This window comes from Mesocricetus auratus, unplaced genomic scaffold (assembly GCF_017639785.1).
Source record: "Mesocricetus auratus isolate SY011 unplaced genomic scaffold, BCM_Maur_2.0 Super-Scaffold_15014, whole genome shotgun sequence".
NCBI classification, from domain to species: Eukaryota; Metazoa; Chordata; class Mammalia; order Rodentia; family Cricetidae; genus Mesocricetus; species Mesocricetus auratus.
Window position 1 is genome coordinate 8,763,748 of NW_024429186.1, and position 18,141 is coordinate 8,781,888.

The window sequence follows — 18,141 nt, forward strand, 5'->3', positions numbered from 1 at the left end:
GGCCAGGCTGGACCGACAGCCTCCAAAACAGAGAAACCCTGTCTCGTAAAAACCAAAAAAAAAAAAAAAAAAAAAAAAAAAGAGGCACCAAAACAAGGAGCATGTGGACATCTATAGCACAGGCTTACTTGCGGCCTCAGGACTCTGACAATGACAGCTCTCAGCTGCTCGTGCTGGCGTCGGAACTTTCTCATCTGGTCAAGGCGCGCCTGAAGCTTCCTGTGAGCCGGGTTGATGCGCCACACCATCTTCAGGTTCTCCTCCCTCTTCCTCTTGACGATGTCTCTCAAGAGCACCTGCAGCTTCTCATACTCGTCATCCCACGTCTGGAAGACCTCGAAGCAAGCCACCATGACCTACAACGAAAGAGGAGACGGCTTGTCATTACGTCACACTGCCTCACTGACGACTCAGGGCACTTTTCTAAGAACGAAGACTTACTTTTTCAAACTCTTCATAAGCTACATGCATCAACTTCCTAGTGCCCAAGACCTTGAGCAGCTGAGAACTCAAGTCTCTGGAAATTGCCTCCACAAGACGCAGGGCCCGCTGGATGGGGTATTTCGTGTTTCGGATCTTCCTCAGATGTGTGAAAATTGCAACAAGTGCCTGCCTTATCTTGTCCAGTTCAGTGGCAGACAGCAAGTCATTCAGAGGGAAATCTTTCATCAGAGGATTATAGTCATTCACTGTTTCCAACGCCTGCTTCAGACCTAGATTGATGGAAAGGATTAATGGCTTTTGTGGAAAATAATAGTCAAGTAAACTATGCCTTAGCTTTGGAAGGCATTTGATGTTATAAATGTTTAGTTACAAAAAAGTAATTCACGGCAGGGCAGTGGTGGCGCATGCCTTTAATCCCAGCACTCGGGAGGCAGAGGCAGGTGGATCTCTGTGAGTTCGAGACCAAGCCTGGTCTACGGAGCGAGTTTCAGGACAGGCTCCAAAACAATACAGAGAAACCCTGTCGCAAAAAAAAAAAAACAAAAAAAGCTGTCTTGAAAAACCAAAAACAAAAAAACAAAAAAACAAAAAACAAAAAAAGAATTAGTTAACCTACTACAGAATTTGGGGCTGGACCCAAGACCTAAGTTTGCTAGGTAAGCACTCTACCACTGAGCAACAGTCCTATCCCTTGGTTATTTTTGATATAAGGGTCTTGCTATGTAGGCCAGGCTGGCCTTGACCTTAGAATTCCACCTCTAACTCCAAAGCTCTGTGATATAGCTCAGTGGAAGAGCATTGACTCAGTATCTAAGAGACACTGGGTTCAGTTCTCAGCACTGGCAGCAGGGAAGAGGAGATGCTGAGGTTGTACACCACACCAGCAGCTATGCATTTCCTGGCCATTTAGGAGCAGGAGGAAGGTGTAAAAGGTAACGGAGTAAGAAGGAAGAGAAGGAAAGCAACACTGGTATGCTCTCCTTCCGCGGCACTGGGCAACGGCCACCTGAGACCCAGAAACCACACAGCGGAGAGACATGAGGTCAAGTCCCTGGGCTCACTACCTTCAGGCCTGGAAACTGCCTTAGTTTCTCAAGAGCCATGAAGGGGAGCGGGGAGCCCTAGAATTTTATCCCATAGAATTAAGGGAAGGATGAAACAAGATGCCAGAGAGAAAAAGAGTTGAGTTAGAACAGTAGTGTTTAGGAGAAGTCCCACTGGCACATACAAGCCTGGGCCTGGGTCTGATCCCAAAGCACATCTGCTAATTTTCATCTAAATCATCAAAGACCTTAAGAAGCAAGATCAGTAACTGATGTATCAGATCATCCGCTCTAGATTTTACCTGTGTCAGTGTCAAAACTGACAGTGGCATGGAAACGTTTGCCATGCTTCAAGATGTCTAGAGTCAGGAGGACCTCTGGGCTCTCCCGCTTCTCCTGGATGCGGTACAATGCACGCTCCAAGTTTAGCCAAAAGCTGATTTCCTGCAAGGCAGTTCCCGACGCAGGATCTCGATCGAGTTTGGTCACCTTTGAAGACAAGACGACAATGACTTGTATATCTCAAGGTGATGTCTCCCCTGTACACTCTCTGGACCTGATGAACATCCCTAGGAACAGGAGGGGCTCCTACATGACACTATCACACCAGAACTCAGGGCAGCTTCCCGCAGACAGTACAAGAAGCCATTTCCCACTGGCTTTCAATTGCAGTGCTCCTTACCTTTTGAATTTCTCGGATCCACCGATTAACTCCAGATTGTAACTGGTTTAGAAAAGTTGGGTCTTCAACCTTATCACCAAAATCTGTGACTTTGGGCTTTTCTCCACGCTCATAGCACTGCTTTGCAACGTTCGTGATAATGGGATGAATGGGCAAGCTGATCTCTGGGATCTCAATGTTCTGCTGCAGGTGAAGGAGTCCCATCTCAAGTTCTGCGATCTTCTTTTCAACGGAAGGAGCCATTTTATCACCATCCCTACAAAGACAGGAAGCACCTCAGAGCTAGAGCATACTTAAGCTCTGCTCAGTGTCAAGAGGACTCCTTTGCAACACGACTCGGAGCCAAGGCGCAGTCAGAAAGCAGTGCTTACCGGTCTGCCTTGCCAGACTCCCTGATGTAGGACTTAAAGAAAGGGGCCACAGCATTGCTGATGAAAGAGTGCAGTGTCTCGTACGGTGAGTCTTCACTGAGCGTGAGGACGCGCAGCTGCGAAGACACTGGTTTGTCTGCGTCAATCACAGGGGTTCGCTTGATGAATGCCAAGCTAAAAGGAGAAAGAAGAAATCAGAACAGAGTCCCATTCTTAGTTAGTTTTAACAAATATAGTTTGTGACCGTCTACCTTTCCCACTATGGGAGAATGACTGCATCCTGTATCAGGACATGGCTATAGCATGTTCTATGACACCAGGTGAAGGTAGCAACTGGGCTGGCAGAATCACAGTTCTGGCTTAAAAACAACCTGCTCAGCAACTGTAAGCCACGAGGTCAATCACACCTGCACTAATGTCATTAACTGTATTTGTGCTACCAGGCACCACAGACATGTTAACTGTCATGTCAGCTCCTAAAAAAGGCTGCACCCCTGCTAAACTGGCCACTTCTCTCAGTTCTACCATTTCTTTTATTTTATTTTATTTTTTTTGGTTTTTACGAGACAGGGTTTCTCTGTATTGTTTTGGAGGCTGTCGGTCCAGCCTGGCCTCGAACTCACAGAGATCCGCCTGCCTCTGCCTCCCGAGTGCTGGGATTAAAGGCGTGCGCCACCACCGCCCGGCAGTTCTTCCATTTCTTATCTTTTGTGTTTTCTTCCCCGCCTTCAGACACCACTACAATTAGATTTCCTATTTCCCTCAATATGTCTCATGCACCGATGAGACGATGAGATAGATGGTTCAGTGGATAAGGGCACCTGACACCAAACCCAATAACCTGAGCTCAAGCACACACACACACACACACACACACACACACACACACACACACACACACACACACACGGTGGAAGTAGAGGAAAGAGTCCTGAAGGTTGTTCTGTGACCTACCCATTGATAGAGTGCTTTCAGTACTTGGGAAGATGGGAAATGAAGGGAAAATTAACATAATGATTTTTGCTGTGCTCTGCTTCCCCAACTCCTGTGTGGCAAATGCTAGCATCTCCTATCTGGGAGTTCCACCCAGTATCTGCAGCCTCTTTTTTTCTTTTGAGACAAGAGTCTTTTCTTCCTATGCAGACTAGACTGAGCCCAAGCATTAGGTCAGCCTTCTAAATCCTAGGGTACAGTGTGTACCACTGTACTTAGCAACTCTCCTGTAGTCTTGAAACTTTAAGAATCTTGACTGCTGATGCAGAATAAGACAGCATTCATATACAGAAACCTCAAAGTTTCTCCTGGAATAACAAGTTGATACAAACTTTCTGGAAGGTGGAAAACCCAGTAACGTGCATGAAAGCTTTAATGATGTCTTTCCTATGAACTAGTAATACTACTCTGAAGAAGGATTTATCCTAAAAAGAGTCAGGGCTGTACACAAGAATGCCTACTACTCATTTATGATGTTGAAAATAAAAGCAGAGATTATTGTTGGACCAACGAATAAAATATGATTGAAATCTGAAACTACTAGTAAGTACATGACAACTCAAACACCACGCATAACTATTAAATTGGAGGGTTTTAGAATTTACACTGACTTAGAAATCTTGCCTATGTTCAAGATGTACTCATGTGCAGTAGAGCCGTGGGCCATTAGCATAATGGCATACTCACACCACTTACCTGTTGGACTTGACCCCGTAATGAATGTCTATGTTGATATTATAGGAAATGAATTCTTTCTCCTCTTCTCCTTCATCACCAACATCCTCTACAAGTCATAATAATATTCATAAATTCACACTGGCATTTTAAATTTCTTATCAAGTCTAAAGAGACTGGCCCCCACCCCACCCCCACCCCACATCTCAAGTCCCATGGTCTGGCTCTCAAGTCCCTGTTTTTCTTGACTCCTAGTTGGGTATTTGTTTGCTGTGTGATCTTGGGGACAAGGAGGCTGACTGCTCTGTATCTTCCAGGCAATACTAAGTGCCTGGGTTAGTGGAAGGACTAACTAACAAGAGGACACAGATGAGGTCTCAGGGCCAGGCATGCCTGCCTGTGGGTAGTGCCAATGCCAGTGCCAGGAGTTTCTGCCAAATTCTCACTGTCCCAGCCCACTACACTCACCCTGTGTCCCAAACACACAAATCTCTTTCCATCCTGAGTTTCATGTCACACAGTCATCCCTAGGCTGGCAGGACTATTAGCCCCGTTGTCCAGGTATACAGTGTAAGTAAACGGTCCCCAAGACACTCGGCTGGAAAGTACCATGAGAATTATTTGGGGGAAAGTAGAGGAGCAGGAAAGAGGGGATCAGGAAGGAGGGGAAGAGCAGAGGGACAGGAAGCTCTTCCTGTAATGAGCTGAATAATAACAAAGTAAAATGACACCCATGTATGTAAACTGGAATGAAAACCATTTCTTTGTAAGTTAACTTTAAAAAAAAATCTACACTACAAAGCATGATATGTAATCCATCTTATCCCAGAGACATTTCTTCCAAACAACTGCTTTTGATATAATTTTAGGAAGAGGAGGAAAAAGTGGGTGGCAAAACACCCTAGTATGCCCAGTACTACCTCTTGTTTTTAAAAGCAGTGACTGTCATTATGTGGAGTGGCATCTTCTGACAGTACCCTGAAGGTCTCAGGCACACTACCCCAGATGCTGCTTGCCCCTTCTCTATGGCACAGGAGTCCCTGCTCTGGACTGTGTTGGTACTCTGCACCTCAGCTGAGAAAGAGATTGTCTATTGTGTGGTGTGTGAATGCAGAAAAGCCACCCTCCGCAGGTGCAGAATGCCGGCACCTGTCGCTGTATGCCCCACCCCAGCACCCAGTTGTCTAAGAATCTGGAGTATGACCACTAAAGGCTGTCTCAGTGCTATGGAGTGGCGAGTGCCCAGCACTGAGCCTGTGCCCATTCATCCAGAATATGAAGCCAACCTTTGCCAAGAGATCCAACATGCTCCTCTTGAGCAGGGCCTTCCCACCATGGGCCTCCCAAACAAACAGCTTTAGAAAGCCAAAGGAGGCTTTTAATTTTAACTTTTAAAAGCTATTTAAAAAAAAAAAACAACCTTGATAAATCAACTGATTCTCCAACCACTCAAATTTGGCTACATTACAAGATAACCCTGCTTCCTGAAAGTAGCCACACCTATGCCTGCAATCTCTAAAATGCAAGTATGAGACAAAGTCCATAAAGCCATGCTGTCAAGGCAGGGGAATTACGAAATACTGTCTTGTCAGGCCTGGTGGTGCACACCTTTAATCCTAACACTGGGGAGACAGAGGCAGGTGGATCTCTGTGAGTTCAAGGCCAGCCTGGCCCACAGAGTAGTTAAGGTTACACGAAGAAATCCTGCCCCCCAAACAAAATTAAATAAATAAAATGCATCATCAAATAACACTCAAGTAACAGACAGTCAATAAAAGAACGTTCTGTAACCCTTGACACACTGAGAACTCTGAAGCAGTTCTCCCCAACGGGCACTATCATTCAGAAATGCAATCATCACAGAAGAGAAATGGTCAGACACCCGATCTCAACCTGCTGCCTGCACGTCTTAATCAAACCGGCTCATGGCCCACTCCACGCGGTGAGTCAGGGCTTTGCAACCAATGCTGCAGTCCAACACTAGGAGCACTGCAGTGCGACAGAAGCCGCTTAGACGGGCTCAGGAAGACACACCCAGTGACATAATCCTCAGACAGGAAGAACTCGAGGACAGCCCTGTGGCTTCGGTGAAATTCCAGCACCCTCTGATAATAACAGGGAAGTCATTACTGGCCATCAGAGAAACACGTTTGGATCAGTCTTGTTATCTAAATTTCTGGTAAATATAGAAATTAAAGTCTGAATATGTCCATACCCTACTTACAGGATGTGTTTGATAAAATTGCCATCAGATAATCTTTTTGCAAAAAGCCAAACTTGGTGCATTCACTTGTGACCTCAGCACTGGGGAGGCAGAGACAGGTGGATCACCACAAGTTCCGGTCAGCTTGGGTTACAGAGTGAGTGCAGGTCAGCCAGAGTTATGGACCAGCTCCAGAAATGAGTGCTTCCTCTGTCTCAATAAAGACGCTGGATTGTTAATTCCTAATAACAGGAAGGCTGTGCCTGCCTTCTATCTAGAAGGTCATCTACAAACACAACCTGCATTTTTACTTCTTCTTTCATTTTACATACTAGCCCCAGTTTCCCCCACCTCCTCCCATTTCACCCCCACCCCCTACTCCTCAGAGGGGATAAGGCCTCCCTTGAGGAGCCAACAAAGTCTGGTATACCAAGTTGAGGCAGGACCTAATCCCTGCCCGCTGCATACAGGCTGAGCAAGGTATCCCACCATACGGCCTGCATGTTTTATCAGATGGTACATTCCAATACATCTTGAATTAGGTTCCTGGTCCCCTTGAGTTCCTGGTTAATCCACAGTTAACACAGGTGAGGAATCAAAACACGGAGCTCAGGAAATTGCTGGACCTGCCCTCTGAATTGCTGAGCTGCATGGTGTGCTGTGTCACACTGCTGGACACTGGCCGACTGGCAGTAGCATTTGGATGCACATGGTTCTTTTTTTTTTTTTGTGGTTTTACGAGACAGGGTTTCTTTGTATTGTTTTGGAGGCTGTCGGTCCAGCCTGGCCTCGAACTCACAGAGATCCGCCTGCCTCTGCTGGGATTAAAGGCGTGCGCCACCAACGCCCGGCTGGATGCACATGGTTCTACAGACCAATATATCTCAAACTACTAGTGCAAATTAGGAGCACACTTTGTCTTAATGAAATCCAACTGCTGTAAGAATTGCATTGCTCTCACTCGAGCAGACTTTTCATCAAGTGTGCTGACTGGGGAGGTAGGGAAGGGGATAAAGCTTGGTCATTCCCTCCCAGCTTTCTGCCAACCACAGAGCAGATGAAGGCATCTCTCCCCTTCATCCCATAACAACTGACTGGTGACAAGTTCCTGGATTTATCTTTTCTTCCCCCTCTGAAATTTAAACAATGCCATGTCATGGTGGTATCACCACCTGAACCCTCTTCTCTTACTCGCATGTTCAGCTTTATCCCTTCTTCACCTCTGGGCTAAGGACTATGCCTTTCTTGCCACACCACTCCCTATGCTGGAATCTGGCTAAGAGCTCTGTGGCAAAGTCAGGTTTCCTCGACCTGAAAGGTTTGCAACAAACATCCTTTCAAGTTACACCCACTTACTACTCCTAACGTATACAAACTTAGTTCATTTAAACAAAGTCACTTAGGCTTAGAACCTAGGACTCAGTGCTTCTTTTCTGGATTAAACCCTGAATTTCTCATTCTCTTGGCTCCACCTCCCAAGTGCTGGGATTATGGACTCAGGTACTGGGGATTAAATCAAAGGCTAATAAGCATCTACCAACTGAGATACCTCCCAGTTCCAAGTATTTAGTACTTTTTCTGCTAATATTAATTTAGAAGAAATAATTGATAAGAAAGACTAAGACAAACATTCATGTCTTTTAAAATTTTTAATATTTCTGGGCAGTGGTGGCACATGCCTTTAATCCCAGCACTTGGGAGGCAGAGGCAGGAGAATCTCTGTGAGTTCAAGACCAGCCTGATCTACAGAGCAAGTTCCAGGACAGCCTCCAAAGCTACAGAGAAACCCTGTCTTGAAAAAAAAACAAAAAATAAAATAAATAAAATAAGAATTTTAATATTGTCTGTATTGCCCCCCAAAAATTTTAATATTGTATGTGTATGGATGTTTTGCCTGAATGAACATCTGTATACCACTTGTATGCCTGCTGCCAACAGATGTGAGTCATCATGTGGGTGCTGGCAATCAAGCCTGGATCCTCTGCAAGAACAGCCAGTGCTCTTAACCACTGAGCCATCTCCCCAGCATCAAACATTCCTATCTCAATAGATGCACTGAAGAATCGCAGAGACTAGCTTTAGAATCCTTCAAAAACCCTTTACCTTTCATCAAACCCCTCCCCTCAAGCATCAGGGATCTATTTGAAAGCGGAGGTGGGAAAACTGAACCACAGGCGGTGGAGACCTCAAGAGAAAGCAGTCTTCCAGACACAACAGAATTGGCGCGGTATGAACTCACAGAGCCTGTGGCAGGATGCACGAGACCTGCACAGGTTCAAGCCAGACGGGGCTCCAGCACTATGAAAGGGAGCCGACTCGGGCTCCACCCCCATCAAGACGCAGTCTACAATTAATACCTGCTGGCAAACGGAAGACAAGTTTTCTCCAATGAAGTCTCAATGGGTGATCAACCACTCTTCAGGGCAGGCCTTATGCCCAGGAGTAGTTGGCCAACGAAGTCAATTGTATTTTTGTGGACTTTGTTTCATTTTTGCTGTTTTGGTATTTTTTATCTTATCAGTTTTTGCCTGTTTTGATTTTTTTTGGGGGGTGTCTTTTTTCTTTCTTTTCCTTTTTTTTTTTTTTTTTTTTGAGATAAGGTTTCTTGATGCAGATCTGGCTGTCCTAGAACTAGCTCTGTAGACTAAGCTGGTCTTGAACTCACAGAGATTCACCTGTACAGAGATCTGCCTGCCTCTGCCTCCCAAGTAATGGGATCTTTTTTGCTTTTGTTTTGAAAGAGACAAAGAACATAAAGTCGGATGGGAAGGATCTGGAGAAACTAGATGGGGGAAGGTAATCAAAATATATGGAAAAAATTTTCAATTAACTATTACAGCCACAGGATGCTTTCTCTGTTGACTTGTTGATCACTTTACTAACCATGTGAAGCCCACGTCTGGAAATGAATGCAGGCTGAAGATCCATAATCAAGTTTTTTGAATATGGGAAAGTTTCAGATTGAGAAGTTATTTCATATTTCAGAGAGGCAAGAAGTCACACTTGATACGCTCTAGCCTCCAGCATTCCTGAGCACCCCAGGGAGCCTCAGCTGTACAAAGGCTTTAAAGCCATAGATTACTACACTTCATAATTTCTCATGAAAGTTAAATGCTTAGAAAAACAACTTTTGAAAGCCCACAGAAACAATTTTCCTAAGTCTCTACACAGCTGTTTCCGTGAAGCAGGGAACCATAAAATGTTCTATGTGAAATGTGAAAAACCCTTTCATATCCCAGTCCACAGCCATCTCTGCACTGAAGAGCAGAGTCTCCTAACTTACCTACCCTAGAAAACAGTGCATTGTCAGTTCAAGACACACATAGTAAGACCAGCCACGGTCTCCAGCAGTGAAGACAGAGTTCCCAGTCTAAGAATGGAGAGAGGTGAGAACAAGTGTGTGGCCTCTCTCTCTCCTCTCTCTCTCCCTCACGTCATCCCTGCAGGGCACTCATGAAACCTGGAGGACACCAGTCACAAAGCACAGCTGTTATGTTCCTACTGACAGGACCAACCTGCCAGGAACAGAGCCCAAGAAAAACCAGAACTCATCTAAGAAAGGCTACAAAGAACATCCCTACTGTGTGAACCACCTAGAAACACCCTTTTTCCCCCCAGACAGGGAAAAAGGGTTTCTCTGTAGCTTTGGAGACTGTCCTAGAACTCTGTAGACCAAGCTGGCCTTGAATTTACAAAGATCCACCTGCCTCTGCTTCCCCAGTGCTAGGATTAAAAGCTTGTACCACCAACACCCTGCTGCAAACACCTTTTTATCTAGAAGAAAACCATTTCTCACAGACTAGAAGTTACAGAAAGGCGATTTCTTTTTTTTCTTTTTTTTTTATTTATTATATATACACTGTTCTGCCTGAATGTCAGAAGAGGGCACCAGGTCTCATTATAGATGGTTGTGAGCCATCATGTGGTTGCTGGGAATTGAACTCAGGACCTCTGGAAGAGCAGCCAGTGCTCTTAACCGCTGAGCCATCTCTCCAGCCCCAGAAAGGCGATTTCTAAAAATGAAAAGCTGTGACTTACCTGCTGACTCAAAACAGCCTGTTAAACTCACCATCTTTATTCTGTATGCTGAGGAATTCTACACTTTAATGCAACGTTTATAGCTGGTTGGGGTAGCTTTAGGAAAAGAACTTATTTAGTTGCATACATAAGTGCTTCTATTTCCATGGTACAAGTGTTTGGGGGAGAGGCTGGACACAGCTCAGCTGGTGACCGGCCTGCTTGCCTGGCATACAGGAAGCCCCGCACACTATCCCCAGCACTGCAGTAAAAACGGATCAAGGTAGTGAACACCTTTAGTACTTGGGAGGCTGAGGCAGGAAGTTCAGAAGTTGGCTACAAATGAGCTTGAGGCCACTTTAGGATACATGAGACCTGGCCTTTAAAAAGAGAAAGAAAACAAATTTCCCAGCTCAGGAAATCAGCTATTTTATTAATCATAATTGGTAGTATTTATTCATTGCAATCAACTATTGCCTGCACATATCTGACTAAACGTGCAAAAGTCATGCCTGCACATATCTAAGTGTGCAGAAAGAAGCCAATGTGAACTCCTAAGGACTACCAAAACAAAGCCCTCCCTCCAAGGGCCCAGGTTCTGCATAGGCCCAGGCCTTGGTATACGGCTAGGGGAGCAGCTCAGTGTTTGAATGTGTGCTTGGGAGTCCCCAGGAGGCAGACAGCCAGGTGATCTCTGCCAGTTAAGGTCAGCCTGATCTACATAGATCCAGGTCAACATTAGCTGCACTGCCAGACTTTTTCTCATAGCAAATAAACACCAACAAGAGTGTGCTTACTAGCATGTGCAACGCCCCAGATTCAAGCCTCAGCACAGACAACAAAGATGCTAATAAGAATGAGACCTTAAGGCATAAACTCGGATGCTAAAAACTTTTCCTATGTTCTTCTAAGGGAACAAGAAACTAATGATACGTTAAGTTGCTAGGAATACACACAGGATTTTTTTCTTTTTATAAACACAGAAGGGAGGTATTTCAGTCTCAGACATTGAAATTCCTTAGTCAACTTTCAAAAGTGCAAGTCATTATGGAACCTAGATGGATGCTGGATCATTCCTTGGCTGAAAGAGATGCGTACTGCGTAGACACTGTTACATTCCACCCTTGATCCAAGACTGACATGTATGAGAAAAGCAATTTACTGACCACCACTCCAAAGCAAAGAGCAGAACTTGGTCATCTCTTCATAAAGAGAAACCATGACTCATGGTTTGTGTGTGTTTGCGTTTAAATCACTGATTTCAACACATAAATGGCAACAAATAATACATAAGAATTAAATTTAAGTATATAGGTTAAAAATTATTTTAGTCAAATAATGTTATTTGCACACACCCCACAAAAGACCAAAGGAGCATGGTTCAGAGGCCTTACACCTCTCCTGGGTAGGATTCCAGGTATGTTTCAAATTTTCTATAGTTACACGTTTTGGGGGGAACAAAAGTCCCCCCCTTTACACTATTAATTTCCATGCAGGAACACAGATTCCAAATGTGAAGGAAACAACCTTAAACTACACTGAACTAAACAAGCACCAATATACAAACTACTTTAAACATTCCTTGTGGGTCAAAGAAAAATACTCTGGTATCTTCTAACTTCTGGCCCAAACCAAGTCCACAATGAACGTTTTGTAAAGAATAGCCTTTAAGGGACACAAGCTATGTGAAAGATACAAACTATCGAAAGAAGCGCAGTGACATGGGTTTTCTAACGGGGAACCACAGGCCTTTGAAATTCTAAGGAACCTGCTAGCAAACATTCTCAGACCATCTGCAATCTCTTAGTGATGACTTTAAATTTTACGTGGACCTCTGGACCCCTGGGGGGAATGCCACACCCATTCACCAGCATGTCACACGTGCTTCCCAGATGCTACAAAGTGGTTTTTAAAAACTCCAGGAGGAAGGAATCCTGCAAGCAAGCTCCAGATCCCACATGCATCTGGGGATGCTGCGGGTGTCTCTACTGGGAGATAACGGAGTATGTCAGCTTTTTTGCCTCCTTCCCCGACTAGGTAACCAACAATTTTTTTAAAATCTTTGAAATCAGACTTAAATGCTACAGGGCTGTCATTAGGGTCAGTAATCAACAACTTCAAGGCATGATCAGCGAAACAAGCAATGAACTGGAAACTGGTATGTTGAGTCTGGTCTAAGGTCCGGTACTAGCTGGTGACCTTGGGGCAGCCACCGGACTCGGTTTCCTGGTTTGTAAAATGGGGAGATACACCCACTCAGCATCGATGCTATGAGTCCTAAGGAGGCCCACGCGTAGGTAGCCAGACAGCAGAGATGCTGGGTGCCCAGGGCCTGCCCACTCGGGGTCCCTTCAACCCAATGGTACCCAAGCCCACCCAGGGGCCAGCAGCACCCAGGCTGCCCTAGACACATCCATCCCAAAGCGGGCTGAGCTAGGACACGAATCGAAACCGAAAAGCTCATGTGACCTGGGAGGCAGGGATGCGGCCCTGCTCCCGGCCAGGCCCGGGAGACGCCGTCTCCACCCAACTCGGCCATCTTGAGAGGCCGCGGAGACAAAGCGACCCCACCGGGCGGGCGCCGGCGGGCCGGGGCACCCTTGAGGCTCCACGCGACCGGGGAGGGGGCGCCGCGCACCTTTGAGGGTGGAGCGCTCCACCAGGACCGTGTGGACCTGCGGGTCTGACAGGAACTTGCGCATCTGCTCCAGGGCGCTCTTCTCCTCCAGCGCCGCCTCCAGCGCGGCCGGCGCGTCGCCGCCGTCCTCCAGCAGCAGCGGCACCAGCTTGCGCAGGTGCTTCTGTAGCACCGCCACGTCCGCCACATTCTGCACCGCCGACACCTCCAGGCCGGCCGAGCCGTCCTCGCCGCCGCCGCCCGGCTCCGACATGGCGGATCCGCGGAAGGGAGAGAGAGAACGAGAGAGAGTCGAGAAGGGAGGCCACCGCCCGGCGAGGGGAGAAGCGAGCGAGAGGAACCGGAGCCCGGAGACGCTGTGTCCGCTAGCCCGCGGCCGACTGCGGACAGCGGAGCCGGCTCCGCCCTAAAGGCCGCCGCTCCCGCCGGCCCCGCCCCGCCCGCTGGCTGCAGCCACCGGCGCCCGCTCGCGGTCGGCGTCGCGACGTTACGCATGCGCCTGGAGGCGGGGCGAGGCGGGGCGCCGCGGGGCCTTTTGGGACTTGTAGTCAGAGCAGGGCGGGGCCCGCGTGACTCCTCCCTGAAGTGGTCCAGGAATCGCGTCTGTCTCCACTGCAGGGTCGCAGAGAATATCACAGAGCCCCTTAATGCTCCATAAGTAGTGTATAAAGAATGCATTCGCGAGAGTTGACCTTTAGTGAGCACTCATCCTCTGCCCGGCGTTGTTCTAAACGGCCTGAGTTCTCCCATTGTATGAATAAATGAGTTCGGAGTGCCACCATCAACCTCAGTCCATTACGTTATTAGATACACACATGGGAAGATGAGGACTGTTTTTCGGAGGAAGAGGGGATGAGGGGAGTGCCCACAGTTAACCTCGCTAATCTGGCAAGGGAAAGGGTGGAAAGGGAGACATTCTCAGCTGAGAAACTGGCCTTTAGGACCGGAGGGTTATGGGTGGAGCAACGACTGCTTTGCAGTATAATGTTAGGCCAAAAGAAACCTGGATTGCAGATAGCATCAAGATGTGGTGGGACCTGACTTCTGGAGACAGTGTCGTTTACCAAGCAAGCGTGACGTCTGTAAGGGGAGGACCCGCATGAGTGAACCTACTGACAACAGCACTGCTCAAGTCCTGGACCTGCAAGCCCTCCTGTGGGCTCAAGAATCTGGGTCGGCAGGGGCTGGGATGCCTCTCAACTAAATTTCCCTGCTTCTGACTCACCGCGGCCACCTCAGGATCTGGGTCAGGATCCTGGCTACTTCCTTTCTCCAGGATAGCAATTGGCCTTTGAAAGTTCAGATTCATAACTCGCTTTTTCAGCCGAGTAGAGGGAACTAAGCCAAAGTCATCTTTAAAAATATGATAATGCAGTTAGAAAGCCGAGTCCTGATTGGTAGGCTGATGATGGCATGATCTGATTCTCCCAAATCATCCTTGGAAAACGGTGAGCCCTACAATATGCTTATTCCTTGTGCAATTTACCCAGTGCCAGGCCCCAAAGGCTGCAGATGGGAGCCCAGGAACTGGTCAGATGATTCTTCTAGAAGCTTGTGTGTGTGCACAAGAGAGCAGATAAGTATCCCCATTAGTCCATTAGTCCACTCTGGTAGGACCTGTCCAAGAAGTTCTAAATGATCTTTCCAGAGGTGAGAGGACAGACCCAAAGCAACCGCCCTGAGTTGGTCTATGGAATGCTGGTGCACCAGCAGTGACCAACACTAATGCCCACTTTACACTGGGTGCTGTGTTCCCATTTCCCTCTGCATGCCCTGCAGAGATAGGAACAAGGACAAAGAAGGGCTGAGACTCAGAAACCTGCAGGGACTTGGCGGGGGTGGGGGCTGATTGCACACTGCCAGCAATAAATGAATCAGCATCTTCCTGGGAAATGCAGTCAGTCAGTTATGCTAGGGACCTGTACGTCTGTACCCTGGCTCCAAGTCAGGGAACACATAGCGGCCTCGGACTTTGACTTATCATCATTATTTCAAAGACGACAGAAACGGTCCATCTACAAGGAGTCACAAACAGGCAAAACCTGCTTGGTTTTTTTTTTCAATATAGTAAGAATAGACGCGCTTGAATAGCTGCTTGCTGCACACAGGCTGCTGAGACATCAAAGTGCATCATCCCGGAGGCTGGCCAGACAGAGCTGATGGGGGAGCAGATCTTGTTTGCAGATCCCTTTCTGCCTCGTGGCATACGACTCAGCTGATCCCGGGTGGGGCCCTACCCCGACCTTTCCATCGTTTCCTGTCCGTGACAGGATCTGCTTTCAGTTGTTGAGAGGTTCTGGAGGGAGCACTCTCTCAGCCGATGTGGGATGATGATGGCTGCTAAGGCACATATAATTTTGTCATAAACTCGTGATATGCTGTATACAGATCTTGCCCATACCCAGCATCCCTTTTAAATACTACATGGAGTATTGCAGGGGCCCAACCTGGTGCCAGACTCATTCTCCTCCTCCTGCCCCCCCCTCCCAACCATCCACGGAGACCCCTGTAAAACCATAGTCTCCAGGCTATGCTCCCATATACCCCTTCTCTGAATCTCATATGGGACATTTTTCTTTTTAAAGACAAGGTCTCAGCAGGTTGGCAATAGCACACACCTTTAGTCCCAGCATTCAGGAGACAGAGGTAGGTGGATTCTGCACTCTAGGCCAGCCTGGTCTACATAGTGAGTTTCAGGAGAGCCAGAGCTGAAAAACAAACAACAAATAACAAAATAAAATAAAATGAAGACAAGGTCTTGTCATGTAGCCCTGGCTGACCTGGTACTTACTACGTAGAGCATGCTGACTTCAAACTGGAGCAAAGTTCCCACTCATCCTACTTGGGCCTGTAACTCCAGCACTGGGGGCATGGAGAGTCCTATCATACCTGGTTCACATTGGGACTGCACTATTTTGACTGCTAGGCGCTGCTGAAGGACCCAGCTGGCATTTCACCTCACTGAAGAACGCTTTTGGATGAAGCTTGCTCCACGATCCACCCCACTTTGTGTCTTCGGTCTGTGTTAAATGGGCCTCAGGGTGAGGGTTGAACTAAATCAGGTCCTAGAAGTTTCAAGAACTGAAGGTTGGAGTTGGAGACCAGGGAAGTCACTCCAGCAGGAACAAAACAGTCCGTTTATGCCCCCTGGTGGTAGGGAATTCTCTCTCACTTTCAGGGGCCTCCTCTCCATCCCCACCTCCCCCTCCACCTGGTCACCTAGGGAATGCCTGGTGTACCCCACCATCCACAGGGAAGATTGACTGAAGAGCTTCTACCTGGGCAGCCAATTCACCCAAACCCTCAACGCCCCTGGCACTGCCCAGCTCCTCCCCTCTAGTGGTACCAGCCACTAGGTACCAAAAACCTGTGTGCCCAGCCAAGATCACTACAATCAAAGCAAAGCAAGAAAGAGAAAGAAACCCTGTCACACCCCTGTAAGCACCGTTTCTCTGCCGCTCCTTCTGGTAAACTCCTTGGAAATCAATGCAATGAACCCAGCCTTGAACAATTCTATGTCTCCTACCTCGTTCTTTTTGTGTGTGTGTGTGTGTGTGTGTGTGTGTGTGTGTGTTGTGTGTGTGTGTGTGTGAGATTTTCTGTACCCAGCAGGACAGTTAGAAACTGCCTTTTTGAGAGCCAAGTGCAGTCATGCAGAGGTCTAGCAACTGGCAAAGAATTATCAATTCTTCATTTGGACAGACTCTCCGAGCTTCTCCAGTCCTTGTCAGACCAAGTTTATTTTGGAAGTTCTGCTCCAACTCCAGGTATCAAGTTACTAACTGTAGGGTTTGGGGGTAGGAGGGATGGAAAGAGAAGCATGCTGTTTCCAAACATACAACAGCATTGTTTTAGGCCTGCAATGTTTGTTTTACTAATTCCAACAGAATAGAAAAATGGTTTTATAGCTTAGTGTTTAACAGTTTGTTTTTCTAAGCTTCATTATCAATGCCATTACAGAAGATCACTGATGTCATAATCCTACCTCGTTCTTACGTTCCCAGAAAGTGCTGTGGTCAATGTCACCAACCCTCCACACCTGGGTAAAGCCAGTGACGGGGTCTCCCTCACAGCCAGGCTCTCCTGATCCTTCTCCCCCGTCTTCTCAAGGAAGGCGTGGCCCCAAGGCTTGGTGTTCAGCTCTCTTTGGTCTTGAACTAGCATCTCTGAACCCTGACCGTGCAGTGCAGCTGTACCTGCTGGCTCCCAGTATAAGAGAGGCACTAGGGCTGTGCCACAGCTGTTGAGTAGGTGTTCTAGAAAAGTCCAAGCTTATGGGGGGTGTTTTAATTCTTGTATCTGCTCCTTCTTCCTCCTCCCCCTCCCCTTCCCAATCCTCCTCCTCCGGCTTCCTCTGCTTCTCTGTACTGAGGACTGAACTCAGGGTCTCGTGCATGCCTGGCAAGTGCTCTGGCCCGGGCTGCATTACCTCACGTCCTCCTCACTGTCTGTACCCTTCTTCTGTCTATTATAGAGAGAAGAGGGCTGAAATCTCTGGCGGTGATCGAGACTTTGTTTTTGCTCGCAATTCCATCTGCTGTGATCTCTGGACTTAATCAGCCAACCAGTCCTCCTGATGACGTGATGATGGTGATGATGATGATGATTTTTTTTTTTTTAAGACAGGTTTCTCTGGGTAGCCCTAGCTGTCCTGGGACTCTCTTTGTAGACCAGGCTGGCTTCAAACTCTTCAGCCTCTGCTTTTCAGGTGCTGGGATTAAAGGCGTGCGCCACCACATCCGGCAGTCCTTCTGATTTCAGTAGTTCCTTCATGAGTTGCTCGTTTTCTTTCTTCTGGTTTATACGAGGGGCGCTCTGGGAGCCCCTGGAGCGTAAACACCTTCTAGGGGGTAATGGAGGCTTAGGGTCTGTGACTTCCCAGACTAGACCTCGGCTGTTTGTGTGAGCCTGGCAGTACACCATTGCCACTCCCGGGGTGGGGGGTGGGGTGGCGGGGTCATCAGCTTCTAGGGCCTGGAGGATTTGGTCCCTGTTTTTAATTTCTTCTCCTCTCCTGGGGCGGGGGCAAGCAGTTTCCTGTCTCCATATATTGCAGCTTTGAGTCTGTTGATGAG

At 47.5% G+C, this 18,141-nt stretch overlaps 1 protein-coding gene and 1 long non-coding RNA gene across 2 annotated transcripts in view; one reads left to right on the forward strand and one right to left on the reverse strand.

Annotated features, from left to right (window-relative positions):
* Dync1h1 (dynein cytoplasmic 1 heavy chain 1) overlaps nucleotides 1–13,475 on the reverse strand; it is a 62,388-nt gene extending 48,913 nt beyond the window's left edge. Inside the window, exons 1-7 of the mRNA XM_040742474.1 lie at nucleotides 13,067–13,475; nucleotides 4,230–4,317; nucleotides 2,541–2,714; nucleotides 2,170–2,425; nucleotides 1,790–1,976; nucleotides 442–713; nucleotides 129–356 (exon numbers count right to left, since the gene is read on the reverse strand). Coding sequence (XP_040598408.1) covers nucleotides 129–356; nucleotides 442–713; nucleotides 1,790–1,976; nucleotides 2,170–2,425; nucleotides 2,541–2,714; nucleotides 4,230–4,317; nucleotides 13,067–13,319 — 1,458 coding nt within the window. The 5' untranslated portion in view covers nucleotides 13,320–13,475. The remainder of the gene's footprint in view (nucleotides 1–128; nucleotides 357–441; nucleotides 714–1,789; nucleotides 1,977–2,169; nucleotides 2,426–2,540; nucleotides 2,715–4,229; nucleotides 4,318–13,066) is intronic.
* Nucleotides 13,476–16,698: 3,223 nt separating this feature from the next.
* Nucleotides 16,699–17,697, forward strand: LOC121139241. Its single transcript, XR_005876101.1, has 3 exons — nucleotides 16,699–16,833; nucleotides 17,071–17,313; nucleotides 17,541–17,697. It is a non-coding gene; the product is annotated as an uncharacterized LOC121139241 (long non-coding RNA).
* The last annotated feature ends 444 nt before the right edge of the window (nucleotides 17,698–18,141 follow it).